We start from the raw sequence: 25,103 nt of genomic DNA, 5'->3' as shown, positions 1-25,103 counted from the left end.
GGACGTCTTTCTCGCCGGAACCCTTCTGCTCAGCCCCGGCGGATCACTTTTAGCCGGAACACACAAAACCGGAAGGAAGGTTGGCGGAGGAAGACAAGCGTGAGAGAGCCTGGCCATGGCTTGGAGGACGAACCTCGCTTGCCTCATCAAGGCCGGAGGTAGGGTTTCTGAGCACGAGGTTGATTGCCTACCTGCCATTAGCCTGTGACCTGGAGTGTTTCTTTCCTGTCCCGTGACCAGAGGGGCGTCCCTGTCGCCCAGCCATGGAGCTCATGCGCCTCTTTGGCCCCGGGTCTGCGCGCGCCCCCTTCCCGGGCCAGGCTGCCGGCCGGGGATTCAGACACTCAACATTAGCTTCCCTGCCTCTGGCTGCCCGCGATGTCTTTACACTGTTTTACAAAGTTATCCAACAGGGCAAAGTACACAGCCCTGATTAAACAAAAAAAATACCGAGAACCTTCCAGAACAAAATAACCCCTCTCTACCACCTAGTTAATACCACCAGCCCCCGCCCGCCCCAGTCAAAGCTCCGTGTTGTCCAATCTGGCTTGGAACTCGCTATGACACTGAGGATGACCTGATCTTCCGCGCTAAGGTTATAAGCACCAGTTAATGTATTACAAATGTGTACAATTTAATTTTCTTTTCCCTCAGACGAGAAACTAGTGAAAATTGAGACAAGGGCACACGTGCTCCAGATTGGTGTCAAACTTATGGGATCTTACCTGGAATCTGATCCTCAGCCTCTGCCTCTCAGTTGCTGAGCTTATACAGACGAGGTTACAATGCCAGGCAACTCCAGCTTCTTCCTTGAGACGTGGCTTCACTGTACAGCCCTGGTCGTCCCAGAACTTCCTCTGTAGACTAGGCTTCTCCTTGAACTCAAGAGATGCCCCTCCTTTTCCCTCCCCAGTGCTGGAATTAAACGTGTGCACAAACTACGGGCAGCTTTCACTTCTTTTGAAGACAATTCTCTGTGATAATGTGGTTTATGTGCACGTCCGTACAACTGCACAAGCTTAGGGGATTAACACTCAAGAGAAAGGAGAGCATCCCAATTTAAATGGTCTAAATCTTCCTTTTAGGGAGGTGGAGATGGTTCGCAGTCCCAGAGTACTCATTCCTGCCTCCAGTCCTAAGGAATATCTGCCCTCGGAGAAAATCCACTGCCCCTGAGAAAATTGCTGCCAGCGTTGCTGTCTGTGCTGCGGATGGCAAGGGGCCTGGGAGTGCGCTGGAGCTGCTCTTCTCTGCAGAGCAGCAGGCTTCTATCTTGAATGTTCTGAACACAGCTTCTAGTGAAGAACTGGAAGCCTTCAGATTGCTTCGAGGAAGAAAGTCCGTCAATATTGTCGAACACAGAGAGAAGTTTGGGCCCTTTCAGAGTTTGGAGAGGTTGATAGACGTGCCCTTGATCCAGTATAAAACTGCTGTTCAAGTTTGTAACTCCATTCTTTGTCCAGAGGGTGGAAGGAAGAAAAAGTCAAAGGAAAAGTGGCTGCTGAGGAAGTTCATCAAACCAGATGTGGAGAGAGAGAGACTTAAGGTACATTCTCCTCTGAAAAGTACCCTTCCCAGCCGGGCGTGGCAGCGCACGCCTTTAATCCCAGCCCTGGATCTCTGAGTTCCAGGCCAGCCTAGTCTACAAAAGGAATCCAGGACAGTCAAAGCTATACAGAGAAATCCTGTCTTGAAAAACAAAAAACAAAGCACTGTTCCCAGTAGTGGGTTAAAAATGTTTTGTTTTTTGTTTTTGGAGACAAGGTTTCTCTGTGTAGGCTTGGATGTCCTGGACTCACTTTGTACATACACTAGGCTGCCCTTGAACTCACAGAGATCCACCTGCCTCTGCCTCCCGAGTGCTGGGATTACAGGTGTGCGCCACCACGCCCGGCCCAGCTTGGAACTCTTATCTGGGCTGGCCTCAGACTTGTTCGCTGACTCTCTAATGCTGCGATTAGTGGGTGTGCATGTCATGCAAAGCTTATTTAGGAGAACTGTTACATAGATGTGCAGCCATGTTGGGGTACATTGGGAAGTTAATTTGCAAATGTGGGTTAGCTAAGGAGTGATTCTCTGGCAGTCTTTCCAGCAGGACTTAAAGTTATGTTGAGTTGCATGCAGTAGCACACACGTTTACACACATACACCTCTACAATACTGATGTATGCATGTGGGGGGGGGTAGGGCAGAGGATAATCTGAGTTGATTTCATGTGGGTCCTAGGGACTGAACTCAAGTTGTCAGCTTGGTGGAAAACAGCTTTTCCCACTAAACCATCTTGGCACGGTGTTTCGTGTGTGCATATGTGTGCAGTGCTAATGCGCCTAGGAGCACTTCAGATGGCAGCCCTCCTCTGCTGTTGCTGTCTTTTGATTTGTTTGGGTTTTGTTGTTTTTTTCTTTCTATTTTTATTTTTTTTATTTTTCGAGACAGGGTTTCTCTATACATACTTGGCTGTCCTAGACTTGCTTTGTAAACCAGGCTGACCTCAAATTCACAACGATCTGCCTGCCTCTGCCTCCCAAGTGCTCACATTAAAGGCGGCGCCACCATGCCCAGCCTTCTTGTTTTTCTTTTTTCTTGTTTTGTTTTTTGAGACAGGGTTTCTCTGTGTTAGCCCTGGCTGTCCTGGACTTGCTGTGTAGACCAGGCTGGCCTCCAACTCACAACAATCTGCCTGCCTCTGCCTCCTAAGTGCTAGGATTAATGGCGTGTGCCATCACGCCCAGCTCTTCTTGTTTTTCAAGACAGGGTTTCTCTGTGTAGTCTTGACTGCCCTGGAATGTCCTCTGTAGACCAGGCTAGCCTTGAACTCACAGAGATCCAGTAGCTCCTGACTCCAGAGTGCTGGGATTAAAAGCATTTGCCACTACTGCCAGCGATTTGTAAAATTTTATTTAATTGCATTTTTATTTGTCCCTTTCACAGTGAAAGTCAGAGGACAACCTGGGTGGAGTCACCTGATTCCTACCCCGCATGTGGGTTACAAGCCAAGGTTGTCAGATGGGTGGTAACTGCCTTTACCCTCCAATCAGTTTGTTGTTGTTGTTGGTTTTTTTTTTTTTAATTTTTTTTTTTGGTTTTTCGAGACAAGGTTTCTCTGTGATAGCTTTGGCTGTCCTAGACTCACTTTGTAGACCAGGCTGGCCTCGAACTCAAAGCGATCCGCCTGCCTCTGCCTCCCAAGTGCTGGGATTAAAGGCATGCGCCACCATGCCCGGCTCAGTTTGTTTGTTTTAAGACAGGGTGTCTTACTTTGCTTTCTGTTGCTATGATAAAACACCTTGACCAAAAGCAACTTGGGGAGGTCACAGTCTAGCAAGGCAGGACACACAGGAACACACACACACACAGTATTAAGGAACTGGGCGGTGATGGCACACAGAAGAGTTCCAGGACAGCCACAGAGCCACAGAGAAACCCTGTCTTGAACCCCATACCCCCAAACGGCTTGGTTTAAAATACTTGTAGAACGGGTATGAGGAATATCTTTCTTCCTCTCAAGATAGGCCAGCGTACCCACCTTGTAAATAAACTTGATCACATAAACTGATTGATTAAATAAACAGAATGAGCTAATTGACCTAACTTTTTGAGTTTGTAGGTTTAAAAAATAAATTTAAAAAATCCCGCCAGGTGGTGGTGGCATACACCTTTAATCCCAGTACTTAGGAGGCAGAGGCAGGTGGATCTCTAAGTTCGAGACCAGCCTGGTCTACAAAGTGAGTCCAGGACACCAAGGCTACACAGAGAGACTCTGTCTCAAAAGAGCAAAAACTAAAATAAAATAAAATAAAATAAAAATAAAAAGGTTTAAGGTTTATTGTAGGATGGGGAGAGAAGGAAGGCGGGTGGGGAGCCTCGGGACAGAAACAGAATGAGAAACAAAGAGGGAGTTTGTAGGTTTTATAGCTGTAAGATAATTTACACTTGTAATCAAATCAGCCCTTTTCCTTTAGGCAGTTAATAGTATCGTATCTATTGTTTTTGGTACTCGAAGAATTGCGTGGGCTCACCTTGACCGGAAGCTGACGGTGCTGGACTGGCAGCAGGCGGAGTGTTGGAAATTAACAAACAGAACGTACCCCACGTCCTTCTATCTGGAGGAGGTAAGGCTGTTGCGGTCCCTGCTCCTTGACTTCTGTCCTGTGGATTCCCACATGGTCCCTTGTACAGTTTAGTCTGGCAGTTCCAAAGGGTAAAAAAAAATTGTGAAACTGGGTCTTTGGGGTTTGGGGTACTTTTTTACTACTAGTATATATAGCTTTATTATACTTGATTTATAAAATTAGGAATCTTGTCTTTAAATATGTTTTGCCTCTATGGCTTCAAGCTGTGAAAAGGGCAGGAGTTGCTGTCTTGGTGACAGTTTTGGCCAGCACCTTGCCACCGGCAAAAATTCCAGTCAACGCTCTGTTCCACTTGAAGTCAGTACAGATTTTAGAAATGAAGAGACTGTCAGGACCAAGGAGCTCATATTTCAGAATTGTCAGAAATAGGACAAACATGAAACATAAAAAATTTCTGATTTTTTTTTTTAAAGATTTCTTCAGTCATTTCAAAGATGCCTAAAGCAGATCTCTACATTTTGGAAAAATCTGGACTTTCCATTCAGAACACATCTCTGTTTCCTATATTATTACATTTTCTTATCACGGAAGCCATGCTGTATGCCTTACTCAACAAGACTTTTGCTGAGGATGGCCAGCACCGGGTGCTGAGCATGAACCGGAATGCCGTGGGCAAGCACTTCGACCTGATGGTTGGCGACACAAGGACTAGCGGGAGGGAGCTCGTGAAGACGTTCCTCACTCAGGCTGCGCGGCAGGGGCCGCGGGTGTTCTTCCCACAGGAGCAGGTGCTGCAGTACAGACAGAAGGTTCTCAAGGACTCACATCGGATCGAAGAGCTGTATGACTCCTTATTACAAGCCGTTGCTTTTTACGAGTTAGTCTTTGACAAAGGCGTGGAGCTCAAACGTTAATGTACTCTCTAGTGTTACATTAATTTATTAAATCATCTTCATGTTAGTGGAGAAGAAAACAATTTGAGTGTTTTTCAGGTTTATAAAATCAGACTTTTGGTTGTGAAATAGTGTATATGAGCCAAGACCAAGTCAATAAATATTCTAGGAAGTTCCGTGCCTTCTGTGTTTAAGTGCTAAATAGTAAGATGCCACTCCACAGCCAAAAGTTACCTCTACTTAAAAGCAAGGACCAGGATGGAGAGATGTCTCAGTCATTAGCACTTGCTGCTTTTCTTGAGAACCCCAGTTTGGTTTCTAGCCCCCGCTGCCGGTGATCACAATAGCCTGTAACTTCAGTTCCAAGGGATCTGACAGTCTTTTTTGGCCTCTTTTTGCCCCTATACAGACACACAGGAAACACACATATAAATACAAAAATAAAAAGTAACCATTTAAAAAACAAACAGAAGCCCAAATGGTGGTGCATGTTGGTGGACAAATGAGATGGGTGTGGCTAAGGTTTCCAGGCTGGGAGAGCTGGAGAGAATCTTGGGAGAAGAGAGACCAGGGAGGAGAGGAAGAAGGAAGGCCACCATGGGTTAGGTGGAGGAGAAGCACATGGCTGGCCTGGATGCAGGACTTGGCCCAGATGAAGAACATTAGCAAGTATTTGGGATTATGGATGGGAGGTGGCTTGATAGAAATTATTAGAACCAGATTGCATGGGATTGGGGCAGGTATCCCTTACAGTTCCACCATGGGAAAGTAACTTAGAAGATTGCTATCTGCGCTGCCCCAGGTTAGCTAAGGCTATTTTGAAATATAACAGGTGTCTGTGTCTTGACTGATTCCTAGAGAGTTAGAAAATACTGCCATAGCCAGGCAGTGGTGGCGCACGCCTAAATTCAAGCACTCTGGAGGCAGAGGCAGGTGGATCACTGTGAGTTCAAGGCCAGCCTGGTCTACAAAGTGAGTCCAGGACAGCCAAGGCTACACAGAGAAACCCTGTCTCGAAAAACCAAAAAAGAAAATACTGCCATAATAATAATTAGGTTTTACTGGTAAATTAATAACAGGCACATGCCTGTAATCCCAGCACTCAGGGAGGCAGAGGCAGAAGCATTGCTGTGATTTCGAGGCCAGCCTGGTCTACAAAGCGAATCCAGGACAGCCAAGGCTACACAGAGAAATCCTGTCTCCAAAAACCAAAAAAAAAAAAAAAAAAGCAATTGAAGAGCTTGCATGCCTTTAAACCAAACACTTGGAAGACAGAACCAAGCCGATCTCTGAGTCCAGCCTACTTACAGGAGTTCTAGAACAGCCAAGCCTACACAGAGAAACCCTGTCTTGAAAAAGCAAAAAATTGGGCTGGAGAGATGGCTCAGTGGTTAAGAGCACCACTTGCTTTTCGAAAGGTCCTGAGTGCAATTCCCAGCAACCACATGGTGGCTCACAACCATCTATAATGTGATCTGATGCCCTCTTCTGGCCTGCGGGTGTACATGTAGATAAAGCACTCATATATTAAATAAATAAATAAACGGTTAAGAAACAAAAAAAAGTAGGCAGGCAGTGGTGGCATACACTTTTAATCCCAGTACTTGGGAGGCAGAGGCAGGTGGATGGCTGTGAGTTTGAGGCCAGGCCGGTCTACAAAGAGTCCAGGACAGCCAAGGCTACACAAAGAAACCCTGTCTCGGAAAACCAAAAAAAAAAAAAAAAAAAAAAAAAAAAGTAAACAGAGGAAGAACTAGCTGGGCTGATGGTTCTATCTGTAATCTCTGCACTCAGGACACAGAAGTCAGTCTGGGAATATAGTGAGATTCTGTCTTGACCCCACCTCCCTGCTAAAAAAACAAACTCCAGAACGGGGTTGTAGTTTGCTGATAAACTGCTTGCCTACGTTTGACACCTATTAATGGTGAAAAAATGTTCTATCAAACTAAAAATTAAAACCCCCACTCAGCCATGTCCCTGTAGTTTTGATAACATGAACTGAGTTTTATTGATTTATTTTAAATAGGCTCATCAGTTGGTGAGAATCATCAGAGCCCCTAATAATGAAACGCCTGAAAAGCAGGCAATCTGCTACAGAAGCCCAGCAGACGAACACAGATATTCAGAAGCTCCAGGGGCTGGAAAGATGCCCAGTAGTTAAGAGCTCTTCTTTTTTTCCCCTTAGGTTTTTCGAAACAGGGTTCCTTTGTATAGCCCTGGCTGTCCTGGACTCATTTTGTAGACCAGGCTGGCCTCAAACTCACAGCGACCTGCTTGCCTCTGCCTCCCGAGTGCTGGGATTAAAGGAGTGCGCCACCACACCAGTTAAGAGTTCTTTCTGCCCTTGCAGGGGTCGGGGTAGAGTTCCCCATCACAACATGGTAGGCAGTTCACAGCCGTCCTTAACTCCATTCCAGGGTATCCAACGGACTCCTCTGGTCTCCTCCAGCACTACAATCATGTGGTGCATATACATGCATGCAGCAACACATTCACACACATAAAAAACATAAATCTTTAAAAAGCTTTGACCATATTTTCTTTTGTTCAGCAAAGAAATCTCTCTCTCTCTCTTTTTTTTTTTTTTTTTTCCGAGACAGGGTTTCTCTGTGTAGCCTTGGCTGTCCTGGACTCGCTTTGTAGACCAGGCTGGCCTCGAACTCACAGCGATCCGCCTGCCTCTGCCTCCCAAGTGCTGGGACTAAAGGCATGCGCCACCACACCGGCTCATGAAATCTCTTAAGTTGTAGCATTTATCTAAATGTATTTAATATACATGTTAAGATGTTCATAGCTTAAACTATTTAAATACCACATAAAAGTCTTTAGCTTTAACTTTTAATTAGATCAATGTGCTAATTAATACAAGAAAAGGTAGGTTGAACAAGAGGTAAAAACATATTTCTATACACATTTGTAAATAGATAATGCACCTATACTTTAAAAAAGTACAAAACTAGGATCCTTAACTTTTGAGTTAAAAATACAATTCATCAGAAAATGTACCTGAATATTATATTATTAAACAATATTCTGCATTATGAAGGAATTTTAAACATACCTGATTACTTGACTGTAAAATGACATTAACTAAATTGTGACCTGCTTTTTGCTTTGTTTTTAAGACAAGGTTTCTGTGTAGCCTTGGGTGTCCTGGACTCACATTGCAGACCAGGCTGGCCTTGAACTCACAAGAGATTCCCCTGCCTCTGCCTCCTAAGTGCTGGGATTAAAGGCGTGCACCACCGTGCCTTGCAAATAATGACATTTTAAGATCTTGCTACTAATATAAAAACTGGGTACTTTAAAAAGCAGTAAAGCATGGACATGTTGGGTGTGGCAGATATGCCTGTAGTCCTGGGTACCTGAGAAGCTGAGACAGGAGATCACATAAGTCTGGAAGGAGTTTAGGGGCAACCTAAGCAATCTAACCGAACCCTGTCTCAAAAACAGGGTAGATGTTCTAAGTGTGCCCCTAGGTATATAAGGCCTTGAGTTTGATCTGTAGTACCACCAGTAATTGCAAAGACATAAAGCCTGTGTATGTAGTCAGACAAAGGACCCTTGCCACAACACAAAGGACCCCAAGTTCAATCCTCAGGGCCCCAAAACCCCAAAACCATACTTAAATGGAAACAGCTGTTAGGTAGAAACCCCATGGTAGAATCCTTCATTATTACTTCAATAATCAACAACTTGTCCAAAATAGATAAAGTAGAATGCTCTACTCCGCTAACAGCAACGACTCAATGATTAAATGGTGAAACACGCAACAGGAAAGCAAAAGAAATAAAGGCAAGAGGAGTGCAATGCTTTCCAAAATTGATGCACATATTCCTTCCTAGGACATTTAAAAAATATTCCGCATGTAATTGGCTTTTCATCATGTACCCCAAGATAGCACTCGTGAGGTGCTTCCTATGTACATGCTGACGCCGACAGCAGAGGAAGAGAACAGGGAAATGACAGGAGAGCTCAGCTCTGAGACAGCCTGAGAAATCTCTCAGTGAACACTACCTTCGACAAACAGCTCACACATACAGAAGGCATACCAACAAAGCAAAAACATAACCCCACACATTCAGAAAAAAATATGCCACAATCACATATACAGCTTGTGACTAAAAAATTTCATTTTAAATACTTGAACCACAAAAATACAAAGTCTTTTATAATTTACATTAAGAGAAATAAGTTTTTCTTTAAAGTTAACATAATTGAAAGTATGTCATAAAGACCACATAATCTGTACAAGCCACTGATGATAGGGAGCATCAAGGGAAGTCAGCTGCCAAAGTAGTTACAGTCTTTTCAGGAATATCCAGATGAATGCCATCAAAATAGTGGAGAAACCTGTCACAATCACAAAAACAATTAATATTAGCATTTTCATTCCCATGAACGCATTTAGTAATCTTGACATGGCTACCTAAATTTTACCTTTTTTTTTTTTTGGTTTTTTGAGACAGGGTTTTGCTGTGTAGTCTTTGCTGTCCTGGACTCACTTTGTAGACCAGGCTGGCCTCGAACTCACAGAGATCTGCCTGCCTCTGCCTCCTGAGTGCTGGAATTACAGGCGTGCACCAGCACGCCAGGCTTTTTTTTTTTTTTTCTTCTTTCTTTCCGAGTCAGGGTCTCTCTGTGTTAACCTTGGCTGTCCTAGACTTGCTTTGTAGACCAGGCTGGCCTCGAACTCACATCGATACGCCTGCCTCTGCCTCCCGAGTGCTGGGATTAAAGGCATGTGCCACCACGCCCGGCTTTTTTTTTTTTTAACATACTTTACCTTCTTTTATTTTTCCCTTGTTGTTTTAGCTTCTCTATCCGACAAATGTTCCGGAGAGTTGGCAGGTAGTCGATTATACTAGCTCGCTTATTACCCAGGTTCAGAAGAGACCGACTAGAAAACACACTTTTAACGACTGCCATCCTCTTGTCAGCAGTGCTACAAATGAAGAATAAGTATTAGTTTCTGTTATTTTGTACATAAAAATGTAACAATTCCAAACCTAACCAGTGTGGCTGCTCCTGGTCTAGACCAGATGACACTTCTAATTTCCTGCGACCTCATTAGTGATTCCCACATACACTCAGACTGGCCTGGAACTCTACATAGCTCAGCCTGACATCAGGCTCATTCTCCTGAGGGCGGGATTACAGTGGTATACTCCCACACTCAGCTTCATGGTGAGAACTTCTTGTTTAGAGACAGGATCTCATGCAACTCAGCATCAAACTCTCCATCTTGTGCCTCTACCCTCTCAAGCGCTGGGCTACCATGCCTTGTGTCATAGTCAAATTCCTTAATGGCCACTTTTACGTGCCACAAGTCTGAATCCCTCTGTTGCCTAAAGGTTTCCAAATTTCTTTTTGTTTTTTTGTTTTTTAAAGACAGAGTTTCTCTGTGTGGCCCTGGGTCTCCTGGCACTTATTTTGTAGAGCAGCCTGGCCTCAAACCCAGAGATCCACGTGCCTCTGCCTCTTGAGTGTTGGGAGTAAAGGCATGCGCCACCACACTCAGTTCCCCAACTTTCATTGAAGCTAGTTTTCTCAACAATCTCCTTAACTTGCAAGAAAAACTGTATTAACACTAAGTGTTTCCCATGATCCATAGCCCAGTATTTTAAAATTAGGAAGAAGAGGCAGCCACCGCCACTGATTACTGGAAGGTAACAAATGAGACTTACTCTAGATCAGCTGCCGACTGGCGGAAGCATATATCACTGCACCTTTGTGAAACACAGAAAGTGAGCTCATTGGTTGGATCTCTTCCTAATTGCTTGCATGCATTCAAGGACTCCAGGGCTTTTGAAATGGTAGAAGAGCATTTAGTAAAGCTGAGAGCTTCTGCGGTTGCTTTTACCTCTTTAGCGCTCCGAGGAGCACACCCATCGCTACTCTCAAGACTAAACTCATCGCAAAGTCCACTTTTAACCTTTCCGCTTGTCCAGTGAAAGGCATTTTTACCTAATTCATTCTGTTTCCCTGAATCTGTTAAAAGGGCATCTAAGAAAGACATGTTCTCCATGAACTCAGTGAGAGAATTTAAACAGTGGTAAACAAGCGCAGAACACTTCTTCTCTGCTGGTGTCCTGGGAGGCTGAGGCACAGAGTCAGACCTGAAACCACTGTTCTGTGCCTTTGTCTCTGGGTTGCCTCCTCCGTCTCTGCCTGTGACGTCTACTAAAGTTGAGGAAGGAGCAGGGGACAAGCTAGTCAGTTCATTAAAAATGTTGAGTCCAGTGTCAAACAAGTCACTGTCATCTAGGGTCACTATCTTTTTCTGTTTCTTTTTCTGTGATTTTTTCAATGGCTGGTCATCCGCCTGCTTCCTGGTAAGACACTTCATGCTTCCTGGTGCAGTGGCCTCTGCGGTCAATGGGAAGCCATCAGCGCCTCTTACTTCCGGAATAACATTAACTGGCAGTGGCAGGATGAACTCCAGATTGCTATATAACACATCTATGTTTTGCATATGGAATTCTGTGAGAAGCTGGATGAGTTTATCCCATTCTTCCTTTGCTGTGATCTCGTGCTGAAAAGCAATCAGAGTAAAGAGATATTTTAAGAGGATCTAGTTTAGACATCTTCCCATCCTTATGAATATAGGCTTGTCCTCTTTCCGATAGATGAGGGAGGTGCCTCAGGACACATGTCCTTCTGTCATGTGGGTCCTAGGGATCAAACTGATTGTCACAAGGCTTGGACTGCAAGCACCTTCACTGCTGAGCATCTCCTGACCACCTATTCTACCTTGACAGTACTAAGTGGTTACCCTTTGTAATCTTATTAGACTATATGTAAACCATGAAAACTGACTAGGCTGGAGGTAGGACAGTGGTAAAACATTTGCCTAGAATGCACTGGGCTCCTTGGATTAAATCCCCAAAGTAGGGGCGGGGGGGGGGGGGGAGAAAAGAAAGAACGGGATAGACATGAGGGAGGGAAAGAAGTTCTAAGTCTGAAACTGGATTTCGATCTGGAGCCCGAGTGTTGGGGTTACAGGCGTGGCCACGGCACCCAGAGGATACCCAGCGTTCTTTATTTTGCACATACCCAATTTAGGATCAGAAGGTTATCTAAAAACTACACCAAAATGACCTCTTTATCTGAAAAGTTTTAAAATTCTTTTCATTTTTCAAGACAGGGTTTCTCTGTGTAGCCTTGGCTGTCCTGGACTCACTTTGCAGATCAGGCTGGCCTAGAACTCACAGTGACACACCTGAGTGCTGGGATTACAGGTGTGCACCACCGCGCCTGGCTCCTATACTATGCTTTTAAAGCTATGCCTACATACCATTTGTCAACACAGTCAAATGAGTTAAAATCTCCTATCTAAAGTCTAGAAAATGTTAGGTAAATTTTAAGTTGAACTAAGATTCAGAACACAGGGTAAATCCTGAGAAGATGGATGTAACATGAATTCAACATTCCAAACATGGAAAATACCTTTAACAAGGAAAGTAAGTCTCGGGCTGGGTAGGCAATGTTCTTGAGTCCAAACAAAGCCTCTGCACAGCCGGTGTCGCATCTGGGGATGGCTACATGGTTCCTTTTGGCGTGTTTAGAGTTAATTTTTACATCGGAGCCATCTTCAGAGCAAACCGGTACATTACTGCTATTTCCTCCTAAAAAATTAACAAAGGCCAATCTCAGGTGAATGTATTTTAAGTGAACTGTGTTTGAAAGAAAGCAAAGCTAAACCCCAGGCCGCCTCATGTTTGCTCCACTCTGTTCTCCAGGTCCTCACTTCATTACAAACATAATGTGCTTCATTAGCGAAACACCTAGGTAAAATGACTCAAGCCTGCCTTTTATTGACTTATTATTATTATTTGTTGTTTACCCACAGGGCTATCTTATTTTATTTATTTCATGGTGGCAGGATCTCACGTAGCCCAGGCTGGCCTCACATTTGCAAGGTAGGCAAGGATAACTTTGAATTTCTTTATGTGTTTGGACAACTGCAGCTGCCACTCCCAAGGCACACAACCTCAGGGTGGGCACCTTCACACACATACACTAAGATGTTTTCGCCTCCATGTCTTATTCATTTTTTGAGAGCTTGCTCAAGTTGCCAGCTCACACTGAACAAAGACATATGCCTAGGGCCCAGCGCTGGTGCACGTCTTTAATCCCAGGACCTGGAGGCAGAGGCAGGAGGATCTCTGAGTTCGAGGCTAAGCCTGGTCTGCAAAGTGAGTCCAGTACAGCCAGAGCTACACAGAGAAACCCTGCCTTGAAAAACAATAACCAACAAAACAAAGCAAAACAAAAAAGTAGATGTCTGTGTAAGTATTTTTAAAATTGGCTAGACACTTAATTTATAATTTTAGGAATAATTTGATAGAGTATATATTTAAGAATATGGTCACATAATAGAAAATTTTCTAATGACAGACTACTTACGACAATGTGACAAAGGCTTTTCTTCTAAAATTCCACCTCCACTTTTAATCCAAAACTGTAAGTAAAGGATACTTTTTCTGATGTCACAACCATTTGCAGTCAACAAGGTTACTAGGTCTTTTAAGTCAGTTCTGAAATTCTCAACTAAACAGATCATTTGTAGATAGCTGGCAACATTTAGCTTAAAAATGAAAAACAAGGCAAGATATGAGGGAGAGAAACACAAAGTTAATGGCAAAATAGCCAGAAATGTAGTAATAAACATGAATATTGATGAAGAGTTTTGCTAAAATCCATAATATATGAAAACTTTGTTTGTTTTTGTTTCTTCGAGACAAGGTTTCTTTGTGTAGCCCTGGCTGTCCTGGACTTGCATTTTTAGATCAGGCTGGCCTCGATCCACCTGCCTCTGCCTCCCTGAGTGCTGGGATTAAAGGTGTGTACCACCACGACCAAGTGGATAACTCTTTTTGAGAAGGAAATTTCTCAAAAAATACAAAAGCATATACCATAAAATTAAAGGCATTTATATACTCTTCTTGAGTTTACTACATATAGTCCAGGATAATAACAACAAAACTGTGTTTTGTGTTTAAGATAGAATCTTAGGCAACCTAGGCTGGCCTCCCATTCTCCTGCTTCCACATCCATGTCCCCTGTACTAGTTTGTATGTGTCTGTGAGCACACGTGCATGAACACACATAGTTGTTTTATTAAGCACATTTTCAAACTATATATTAAATTTAAAAGATATCTTTTACAGAACTGTGATACAGCCGGGTATGGTGGCGCACACCTTTAATCCCAGCACTCGGGAGGCAGAGGGAAGTGGATTGCTGTGAGTTCAAGGCCAGCCTGGTCTACAAAGCAAGTCCAGGACAGGCAAGGCTACACAGAGAGACCCCGTCTCAACCCCTCCCCCAAATAGAATTGTGATACATACATATAATCTTTGGTCATGAAAAATCAAAACTTACCAGGGAAGGAATACTGAAACTGATTTCTTCAAAGCAGCCATCAAACACTAAGCTAAATGTAGGATCTATAGAAACAACATAATGTTTTTTAGAAACACGAGACCACTAAAGAACACTTCGCAGTTATACGTAACTAAGACAATATGTAGGGTAAATATTTAGAGGGTATAGAGATGGCTCTGTGCTTCCAGTGCACTCTGCTCTTGTAGGGGACTGGAGTTTGGTTCCCAGCGCCCGTATCAGACAACTCACACCGTCTGCAACTGCAGTTAGAGGAGATCTGACCCTTCCAGCCTTCGGAGTCAGAGCTGAGCCTGGCGCCTCTGCAAGAGCAACCAGTGCTCTTTACTGCTGAGCCAGCCCTCCAGGCCTTACGTCTGCAATTGTTAATCAGCTTCTTAGCTGTTCTCTTGGTCAGCCTCGTACTATGACTAGGTTACAAGGCCTCCAAGTATGTACGTATAGAGGATACAGTGTGGCTCTATCTGAAATTATAAGCATGCACGGGGCGGGGGAACTTGGGAGCATCCTTCATGGATAAAAGGAGACTGCAGTGCCATGCAAATTATAATTCCTTAAGGAACTTTCTACTTTGATCTAAAGTAATAAAGACCGTCTTAATTAGTTATCCCCTAACTTAGGATTATTCAGATTTCATATCTCTAATTAACTGAAGGGCCGAGGACATAGCTGGTTGGTAAAAAGCATGCCCAGCACCAAAGAACAAAGAAGACACGGAGGGCAACAGCCAGCACAAATGAACTTTCCCAATAACTCCACAGCCGCGCTAGCCTTCTTCTAAATATTTGCAACACTTAGTTTTCTTTCGTTTATTTTTGTTTTTTCAAGACAGGGTTTCTCTCGCTAGCTGTGACTGTCCTGGACTCACTTTATAGACCAGGGTGGCCTCCAAGTCATTATGATCCTCCTGCCTCAGCCTCCCTGAGTCCTGGGGTTACAGGTGTGTCCCACCAAGCCTGGCTCTTGTTTGTTTTTAAGACAGGGTCTAGCTATGTCATAGTACTTAATCCTCCTGTATAAACCTCCAGAGTGGTGGGGTCATAGGCATTTAGCCCCATCTAATTTTTGCTGAATAGGGGTAATCAGATGGCTTAGTAGGTAGAGTTGTCCGCTCCCAAGCTTGACAGCCTGAGCCCTATCCTCAGGACCCACTCGATAGAAGGAGAAAATCAATTACCAGAAATTGTCTTCTGATCTCCATATATGCTCTGTGGCACATGTGTTATGGCACAGGTGTGTGGACACACATAATAAATAACATAATAAAAACTTAAAAAAAAAAACCCTGTAAGCCTAAAAGTATGTTGGTCCACACTTAAAATTCCAGCAGTTTGAACAAAGAGAATTGAGAGTTCTAGGCTATCTAAATTAACAATAAAAAATCATCCAGTTCTTCCGAGAAGAGACTTGATACCCTATGAGCATATACAGGGGGAGGTAATCCCCCTCAGGAACAGTTATAGGGGAGGGGAATAAGGGGAAAATGGGAGGGAGGGAAGAATGGGAGGATACAAGGGATGGGATAACCATTGAGATGTAACAAGAATTAATAAAAATAAATAAATAAATAAAAATAAATTTTAAAAAAAAGGAAAAAACAAAAAAACAAACAAAAAACCCAAAAAACCAAAAAAAACCCCATCCAGTTCTAATGCCCAAGAAAGGAGATAGACTTCCTTGATGCCGATGATGGCTTCCTTTAATTATACATGTAACAAATCTTCCTGAAGTTTTATCGTGGTATAGAGAAGTTCTAAATCCAATTATTAAGGATCTGCAGGGAACCAGTGAGGTGCCTCATCCCTGTAACTGTAGGATAAGGAAGGATAGCTCTCTGAGTTTTAAGCTAGCCTAGCTAAAGAGTAAGAGTAAAACACACACACACCATGAAAAATGTTGTCTTATTATAGGTATGAGAAGAAACAAGAAAAGGATTTGTAGGCCGGAGAGATGGCTCAGCAGTTAAGAGCACTGATTGCTCTTCTGGAAGACCTGAGTTCAATTCCCAGCTCACACACAGCAGCTCACAATTGTCTGTAACTCTAAGAACTGACAATCTCAGACAGACATACATGCAGGCAAAACACCAATGTACATAAACAAGAATAAATAAATAAATAATTTTAAAAAAAGATTTATTTATTTATTATGTATACAGTGTTCTGCCTGTATCTATGCCTACAGGGCAGAAGAGGGCATTAGATCACATAATAGATGGTTGTGAGCCACCATGTGGTTGCTGGGAACTGAACTCAGGACCTCTGGAAGAGCAGGCAATGTTCGTAACCTCTGAGCCATCTCTCTAGCCCCAAATTATTTTTTAAAGAAGAAAAATAAATAAATTTTTTAAAAAAGAAAAGGACTTATTTTATTATTTTTTTTCAATACACGGTTTCTCTGTGCACCTATGGCTATCCTGGAACACACAGTGCTGGGATTGAAGAAGGGCATGAACCACTGCCCGGCTGATACTTTTTTACTATAATATACACACAGACTATTTTGTAAGTCTGTGTTTTAGGCAGGTTTTTTTTTTTTTTTTTTTGAGACAAGGTTTCTCTGTGTAGCCTTGGCTGTCCTAGACTCACTTTGTAGACTAGGCCGGCCTCAAACACACAGAGATCCACCTGCCTCTGCCTCTGCCCAGTTTAGGCAGTTCTTAATTTAGGTCTTTATAACTGTCCAACACTGGACACAGTGATCCAAAGTAGTATCCATCATATATAATGAGTATTATAACTACTACCAAAGGCTGCAAGGCTGTGAGTGAATGCTTATTACTAAAACAAAAAACTGGCCTTGGGCATGGTGGCACACACCTTTAATCCCAACACTCAGGAGTCTCAGTCAGGTGAGTGTCTGTGAGTTCAAGGCCAGCAGTTCAAGGACAGCCAGGACTATACAAAAAAAACCCTGCCTTGAAAAATAAAACAAAGGGCAGGGCATGGTGGCAAAAAACTGAAAAAGAAAAAAGAAAAACAATACAAGAGCGGGGGCGTGGTGGCGCATGCCTGTAATCCCAGCACTCAGGAGGCAGAGGCAGGTGGATTGCTGTGAGTTCCAGGCTAGCCTGGTCTGAAGTGAGTCCAGGACAGCCAAGGCTACACAGAGAATCCCTGTCTCAAACAAAACAAAGCGACAACAACAAAAAACAAAACAAAACCCTAGCCTCCAAAGGCTGGCGAGATAGTGTGATAGTAAGGGGCTCTTGCGCTCTTACAGAGGCCTTGCTTTGGCTCTCAGCCCTACCAAACACCCATAACTCCACTTCCATGGGATCTGATGCCTTTTTCTGACTGCTGTGGGCACTAGGCATGTACACGGTACAGACACTCAAAACATTTACATACAGATAATAAAAGTTAATTTTGGGACTCAACAGTTAAGAGTGTTGGCTGTTTTCTCATTCTAGAAAAAGAAATTGTCAGGGCTGGAGAGATAGCTCAGAGGTTAAGAGCACTGGCTGCTCTTCCAGAGGTCCTGAGTTCAATTCCCAACAACCACATGGTGGCTCACAACCATCTATAATGTAATCTAATGCCCTTTTCTGGTATGCATGTGTACATGCAGACAGAGCACTGTATACATAATGACCAATAAATAAATCTTAGACAAAAAAAAAAAAAGAAAAAAGAAATTGCTAGCTGACTTTTTTTGGGGAGGGGTGGTACTGAGGACACTGAGAGTCTTGTGCATGGCTGGCAAGTGTTCTGTCACTGAGCCCTATGCCTATGTGTGTCCACTGTCTTCAAGGCAGGGGCTTGCTATGGTATCCAAGCTGGCCTTAACGCCCTGGGCTTCCTGCCTCTGCTTCCTAAATGTCTGATTGTTTTTGTTTTGAAAGAGGATTTAGGCATGTAGCCCTGGCTGATCTGTAAGTCATTACAGGTATCAGGCCATTCTCACTTTTGTGGAGACTCTCCTGCCTCTGCCTCCTAAGCACTGAAATAAATTATAGACATATGCAACCACACTATGCTTTGCTATTTTAGTGGAAAAAAGGCTTTTAGATTTTTGGGTTTTGAGATACATTTTTCTGTGTAGCCTTGGCTGTCCTGGACTTGCTTTTTAGACTAGACTGCCTCAAACTCAGAGCAATCTGCCTGCCTCCCAGACTGCTGGGATTACAGGCATGCGTCACTGTGCCCGGCTGCCTCATTTGTTTTAAAATGTTACTTACTGTTAAAGTGTGTCTGTGTGTATATGACGTGTGTGTGTGTGTGTGTGTGTGTGTGTGTGTGTGTGTGTGTGTGTGTATACCAAGCATTGAGAAGCAACAGGTCAACCCTGTGGAATTGGCTCTCTCCTTCCACTTTTATGTGCATTTCAGGCACTGAAACTCAGGTCAACAAATCTGTCTGGCAGGGGTTTTACCTGTAGAGCCATCTCTCCAGCTTGTACCCTGCTTTACTCAACTGGTGTTTGAAGTTAGTAGCTCTATGAAAATATTTCAACAAAAAATAAATTGTTCTGAAATTATTTTTACATACCACTTGTAGTCAGAACTACTGGTCGTTTAGTTGTTGCCATGAATGTTTTGACTGCATTCAAAAACCCAGCATCTTCATCAAAAATGACATCAACCTATAAACCATTACTAGAATATTAATATAGTGAGAATAACAATACATTCACTCAGTTCAACTATAGATATACATAGTAGACATACTCTGTCAAAGTCAACATTGATCTTTCCTTGGGCAGGGGTAGGTTGAGACAGGGGTTTTCTCTATATCTCCGGCTGTCCTTTTTTACCCAGAGAGCCATCTGCCTCTGCCTCCTGAAGGCTGGGATTTAAGGCATGTGTCACCACTGCCTGGGAAAGTTTGTCTCATACCATAAAGGAACCTCTTTTTTGTTTGTTTGTTTTCTTTTTTCAAGACAAGGCTTCTCAGCTGTTCTGGACTCACTCCATAGACCAGGCTGGCCTCGAACTCAGAGATCCGCCTGCCTCTGCCTCTCGAGTGCGGAGATTAAAGGTGTGTGCTACCACTCCTGGCTCCATAAAATAAGATTTAAGATGGTCACATAGTAAACAATAAAACACAACCATAAAGAACTGGGAAGACATCTATCATAATAGTTTGTATAGTTGTTAATAATAAGTATCATTGAGTTATGTTAATCATCTGAAAATTATTCAGCATCAGAGAGATAGCTTAGTGGTTAAGAGCATTGGTTGCTCTTCTGGAGGACCTGATGATGCCCAGCATTGGTATGGCAGCTCACAACCATCTGTGAACCCAGCCCCAGAGGATCCAGCACCCTCCTCCAGCCTCCAAGGGTGGCACTCCAAGCGTGCACACATAGTGCACAGACATACAGGCAGGCATAATATCCACATATATTTAAAAAAAAATACAAAGAAAATGTTTTTCATTACCACTCTTTATAAAAAAATATTATTCTAGAATTAAGTATTCTTGGATATTTATTTTATAATTCCCTATAAGAAAACACAGTAGGGTCTCGAAAAAACCAAAAAGAAAGAAAAAAAGAAAACACAGTAGGGGCTGGAGAGATGGCTCAGAGGTTTAAGAGCACTGACTGCTCTTCCAAAGGTCATGAGTTCAATTCCCAGCAACCACATGGTGGCTCACAACCATCTCTTCTGGCCTGCAGGCAGAATGCTGTATACATAATAAATAAATAAATCTTTAAAAAAATAAAAGAAAATACAGTAATCTTTAACATATGTTTCTACTATGTGTGCCCCTGTAAGCCTACCTCCTCAAAGAGAATGAGAGATGTTGCATTCTTTCTGCTGGATTCTTCAGCTCCAAAATCTTTAATATTTGAATTATTTGCATTTGTTGATTTAGTCTGAATAATTTGCCTCTGTTCCAAAGAATTTTTGATTCCTGCATAAATACAATTTCAATATTTTATGTAAAACTCACTTTTTTTTTTAAAAGATCTCTTTTAGACAGTGTCTCACTATGTAAGACCAGGGTGGCCTTGAAGTCACAGAGATCCACCTGCCTCTGCCTCCGGAGTACTGTGATTAAGGGCGTGCACCACCAGACCTGGCAAAACTCACTTTTAATAAAATACTAGATACACCCACAAACTAAACTCCCATATCAAATCTTATTCAATAGTGATGCTTCTATAGTTAGGATGATTAGCATGGCTGGGGCTTAATAAATAGCATAGGAGGCTAGAGAGATGGCTCAGAGGTTAAGGACACTGAGGTCCTGAGCTCAATTCCCAGCAACCACATGGTGGCTCACAACCATCTGTAATGTGATCTGATGCCCTCTTCTGACCTCAGATGTATATGCAGGCAGAGCACTGTATACATAATAATAAATAAATCCTAAAAATAAATAAATAAATAGCATAGGAACATGTGAAATACACTGATAGTTGTTTAGGGTTCTTTTTGTTTTTTTGAGACAAGGTTTTTCTGTGTATCCCTGACTGTTCTGGAACTCAGTCTGTAGCCATCGCCCCTGGCTATATTCATACTTTTCTACATCAAGGCTAATTTACTTTCCTTTTTTTGGTTTTTTGTTTGTTTGTTTGTTTGAGACAGGGTTTCTGTGTTATCTTGGCTGTTCTGAACTTTGTAGACCAGTCTGGCCTGGAAATCACAGGAATCCGCGTGCACCGCCATGGTCTGGCCTTAATTTACTTTCTTAATGATTTACCTTTATTATTTCCCATGAGTGCTCCTACTTCTTCATGACTTTTTGATTTGGAGGATACTTTAAAGTAATTTGCCAAAGTTTTAGGGGGAAGTGCTCGCTTCTGCCCACTTCTTTTTGGTGATGGTGGAGGAAGCTTCCTTGGAGATGTAACAACTTTCCCAGGGGAGTTTAACTTTTCTATGAAAAAACAAACAGCACTTAAGAACATTCTAAAACTACATTGATGGCCAGATAAAGTTATCCACAGTGTATTTCTATTCTTACTTGTTAAAAACCAAGGGCAAACATTTTCTTTCGCTCTTATATGAAAATACAATACAAAACAAAAGGTTATGATCATTATAATTTTACTATAAACCAAACACCAACAAAAAGCCAAGCTGTTCTGGGGTTGGAGAGAAGGCGCAGAGCTAAGAACACTTACTTCTTTTGCTCACAATTATCTAGAACTCCAGTTCCAGCAGGTCCAACGCGCCTTCTTCTAGTCTCTGTGGTAACTAGGCACACACATGGTACACATACACACATGCACGCAATATACTCATATAAAATAAAATAATCTATAAAAAAATTTTTTTTTCAGCTGGGTATGGTGGCACACACCTTTAAGCACTTGGGAGGCAGAGGCAGGCGGATTGCTGTGAGTTCGAGGCTAGAGGCTAGCCTGGACTACAGAGTGAGTCCAGGACAGTCAAGGCTACACAGAGACACCCTGTCTCGAAAAAAAAAAAATTTTTTTTTTCAAGACCGGGTGTCTCTGTGTAGCCTTGGCTATCTTGGACATGCTGGCCTCGAACTCAGAGATCTGCCTGCCTCTGTTCCCTGAGTGCTGGGATTATAGGTAGGCGCCACCTAGCCCAGCTTCTAAAAAAATTATTCATTTGTTTATTTATTTATCTTTTATTTTGGTTTTTCGAGACAGGTTTTCTGTATAGCCTTAGCTGTCCTGGACTCACTTTGTAGACCAGGCTGGCCTCGAACTCACAGCGATCCGCCTGTCTCTGCCTCTCGAATATTCTAAAATTCCCACTACAACAAAAGATTACTAGTTTTGAAATTTACATATTACTGTTTTCTTTTTTTCCATTAGATAGGGTCTCAGGTAACACAGACTGGCCTTGAACTGGCATATAGCCACAAATAACCCTGAGCTGCTGTGCTGGGATGCTGCACCCTCAAGCTCACTGCATTCTAGGAAAGCATTCTACCAACTGAGCTATACCACATGTCTGTCTGCTTCTTTGGTTTTAGGAGACAGTTCCTCACTTTATAACAAAGGCTAGCTTTGAATGCATGGCAGCCTTTCACCTCAGTCTCCTCCTATGTGCTACCTTTAATTTCAAGATTCTCAAATTGAAAAAAAAAAAAAAGATAATTTCCAAAACATTTCCAACAGAAGAATCACCTCCAGCCAACTCAATGATCTCTGAGGCCACATCAAAAGGCCACAGACCAAAAGAAACAGTTCCTTGTTAGGCAAAGAGGGGAATATATAAACACCAGAGGAGAAAGTTGTGATTCTGCTCCTAAGTAAGATAAGAGGATCTGAGACTGGATTTACATCTCCATCTAAAATAACAATTAAAAAAAAAAAAAGACATACCGTACGAAACATTTTTCAAGTTTTTGGCTATCATCCAACAAAGGACAATGATCCCTGAGGGACAAGACGCAAACAGCTAAACATGAAGACGGCCCAGCTTATTGAGAATTTCTAAGCTGCAGTGGGAAAGAAAAACCAGTCCAAACTTTGCTAATTCTAGAAGACTACAGCAGCAAATGAGGAAATCAAGGCAGACAGAGTGCATAAAAGAGAATATACAATTCATGCTTGTCACTAGGCAGACCAATGAACATCGTCATTGACGTGAGACTAGCAAGGGTGCTCAGGGGCAATACTCTGCAGAGGAGCAGAGTCAGCCCAGGTCTAATGCTGCTATGATAGGATATACCTTGCCTAATACCACAGACCTGAAACAAACGCAGAACAAAGGTCAAGGCTGACTACAGTAGACAGCAGTGCCCAGCGTCTAAACAGACAAAGTCTGACAGGCAATTACAAGTATCAGGCATGCAGGCTGGAAAGATGCTCTGCTCAGGAGAACTTAGAGCTTTTCTAGAGGACCCAGGATCGGTTCCCAGCATCCACACTGCAGCTCACAACTGTCGGTAACTCCAGTTCCAGGGGATCTGACACCCTCACAGATACACATACAAGCAAAACACCAATGCACATAAAAATTAAAAAAACATAAAAAGCCACAGAAATTTGAAATCAACTTTTTTTTCCCCATAGATCAAGCAAGCCTTGACTTTTATTTCTTAAAAAAGCTGCAGTGGTGGGGCACACCTTTAATCCCAGCACTCAGGAGGCAGAGGCAGGTGGATCGCTGTGAGTTTTAGGCCAGCCTGGTGTACAAAGTGAGTCCAGGACAGCCAAGGCTACCCAGAGAGACCCTGTCTCAAAAACAAAAAAACAAAAAAACTGCATATTTATTTTGCTTTCTGACTCGGTGCTTGTGCCTTCAATACGTTTACAACAATTTTGTGCTCCTCAATAAGGAAAGCCCACTTGATCCTCTCTCGGACACACTTGGCACACATGGCGCCACCATAGGCCCTGCTGATGTATTTTTTTGCTGGACAGTCTCATCAGGACTTTAGGCCTCACAGCATGAACCCCTCGCAGTCTTCCTAGGCACACCCCACATGCCGGTTTTGGTGCTTTCCTAGCCTTTTTGGTGTAGAGGTAAACAATTCTGTTCCTGGGGGTTCAAGACAACCTAGTTTTGTTAGGGGCTGTATTGTAGGAGGTCCTATAACTGTGTGTCAAACGCTGGACCATTCTGAGTGCCTCTAAGCACTGTCCCCAGAAGAGGAAAGGGAAGGCTCAACTTAAAAAAACAAAGACAAAAACAAACAAGGAACAAGCTTCATTTTGTTAGGTTTGACTATACTTTTGCTCTTTTTTGGTTTTTTTTTTCCCCTTTCTTTTTCTTTCTTTCTTTCCTTTTCTTTTTTTAAAACAGGGTTTCTCTGTGTAATAGCCTTAGCTATCCTGTAACTCACTCTGTAGACCAGACTGGCTTTGAACTCACAGAGATCCACCTGTCTCTGCCTCCCGAGTACTGTGATTAAAGGTGTGCACCACCATCAGGCAGCTGTTTTGTTTTTTAAGACAGTTTTAATTACTCTGTGTAGCCATGGCTGTCCTAGACGCTCTTTGTAGACTAGGCTGGCCTTGAACTAATGGAGATCTGCCTCATCGAGCGCTGGGATTATAGGCGTGCATCACTGCATCTAGCTTGCTATGCTTCTTAAAAGCCCTTAATGTGGAAGCTGGGCACAGTGGCACACGCCTGTTATCCCAGCACTTGAAACCCTGTCTCGAAAAGCAGAACAAAACAAAAAGCCCTTTTAATGTTTAGTAACATATTACAATGGTCTAGATGTTTAGTTTATGGCTTTCAGATTTATATTACTTCAAAACAGCCTGGGGAACAAAAGCTTGCTTATGTGCAGGAAAAGATAAAAAATAAATGGCAGATGCTGATGAGAACTATTCTCTCAGATTTTACTTTTCAAAATATTACTGTAGCTCAAAGGAATAGGTTACTTACTTGGTGACTTGCCAATGCTGTAGTTATTAAAGAAACTGGGTTTTTGTGAGTTTACACCTTGTTTATCTACTTGATGGGACTGGGTAGCTTCCTTCAGCTGAGACAGGATTTGTCTTCCACTTCGCTGGGAAGAGGCATTCACTTCAAATATCTAAAAGGAGAATATATACATTTTTTAAAAGAAAAGATTTCTTTCCTTTCTTCTTGAGACAGCGTCTCACACTGTATCCTAGGCTGGGTTCAAATGGACACCAATCTTCCTCCTCCTTCAGCCCTCAGCTAGGATTACAGTCCCAAACCATCTCACACATACTTCCTGCTCTGATCATGTGTGAATGGGAGTGTGTACGTGTGGAGAACAGAGGATGACCTTGAGTGTCTTCCTCAATCTCCATCCACCCTGGGTATTTGAGACAGGGTCTCTCTGTGTATCCTTGGCTGTCCTGGACTCACTGT

General features: G+C 42.8%; 3 protein-coding genes across 5 annotated transcripts in view; 1 reads left to right on the top strand and 2 right to left on the bottom strand.

Moving 5' to 3' along the window:
* Positions 1 to 1,060, bottom strand: part of ADAP2 (ArfGAP with dual PH domains 2) — a 45,764-nt gene extending 44,704 nt beyond the window's left edge. For 2 of the 3 annotated variants that reach the window (XM_084750453.1, XM_084750456.1), the window contains exon 1: positions 192 to 1,060. The gene's annotated coding sequence lies outside the window, so the exon portion shown is untranslated. The remainder of the gene's footprint in view (positions 1 to 191) is intronic. The other variant, XM_084750454.1, reaches the window with a different exon arrangement.
* Positions 10 to 5,142, top strand: TEFM (transcription elongation factor, mitochondrial). Its single transcript, XM_084750459.1, has 4 exons — positions 10 to 158; positions 1,086 to 1,546; positions 3,963 to 4,112; positions 4,547 to 5,142. The coding sequence occupies exons 1-4, from the start codon at positions 116 to 118 to the stop codon at positions 4,985 to 4,987; spliced, it is 1,095 nt and encodes a 364-aa protein (XP_084606585.1). The 5' UTR covers positions 10 to 115; the 3' UTR covers positions 4,988 to 5,142.
* Positions 5,143 to 9,077: 3,935 nt separating this feature from the next.
* The window catches only part of ATAD5 (ATPase family AAA domain containing 5), a 46,310-nt gene continuing 30,284 nt past the window's right edge, over positions 9,078 to 25,103 (bottom strand). The window contains exons 14-23 of the mRNA XM_084750416.1: positions 24,648 to 24,798; positions 21,028 to 21,204; positions 20,102 to 20,235; positions 18,865 to 18,958; positions 14,354 to 14,418; positions 13,376 to 13,556; positions 12,416 to 12,594; positions 10,654 to 11,501; positions 9,753 to 9,911; positions 9,078 to 9,319 (exon numbers count right to left, since the gene is read on the bottom strand). Of these exons, the coding sequence (XP_084606542.1) occupies positions 9,241 to 9,319; positions 9,753 to 9,911; positions 10,654 to 11,501; positions 12,416 to 12,594; positions 13,376 to 13,556; positions 14,354 to 14,418; positions 18,865 to 18,958; positions 20,102 to 20,235; positions 21,028 to 21,204; positions 24,648 to 24,798 (2,067 nt within the window). The 3' untranslated portion in view covers positions 9,078 to 9,240. The remainder of the gene's footprint in view (positions 9,320 to 9,752; positions 9,912 to 10,653; positions 11,502 to 12,415; positions 12,595 to 13,375; positions 13,557 to 14,353; positions 14,419 to 18,864; positions 18,959 to 20,101; positions 20,236 to 21,027; positions 21,205 to 24,647; positions 24,799 to 25,103) is intronic.

This window comes from Acomys minous, assembly GCF_964271855.1.
Source record: "Acomys minous genome assembly, chromosome: 12".
NCBI lineage: Eukaryota > Metazoa > Chordata > Mammalia > Rodentia > Muridae > Acomys > Acomys minous.
This window is presented reverse-complemented; position numbering and strand designations above follow the sequence as displayed.

Coding starts and splice junctions, on each gene's coding strand:
- TEFM (XM_084750459.1), top strand. CDS start 116: ATGGCTTGGAGGACGAACCTCGCTTGCCTCATCAAGGCCGGAG. Junction 1,547..3,962: donor TGGAGAGAGAGAGACTTAAG/GTACATTCTCCT, acceptor CTTTTCCTTTAG/GCAGTTAATAGTATCGTATC. Junction 4,113..4,546: donor CGTCCTTCTATCTGGAGGAG/GTAAGGCTGTTG, acceptor TTTTTTTTAAAG/ATTTCTTCAGTCATTTCAAA.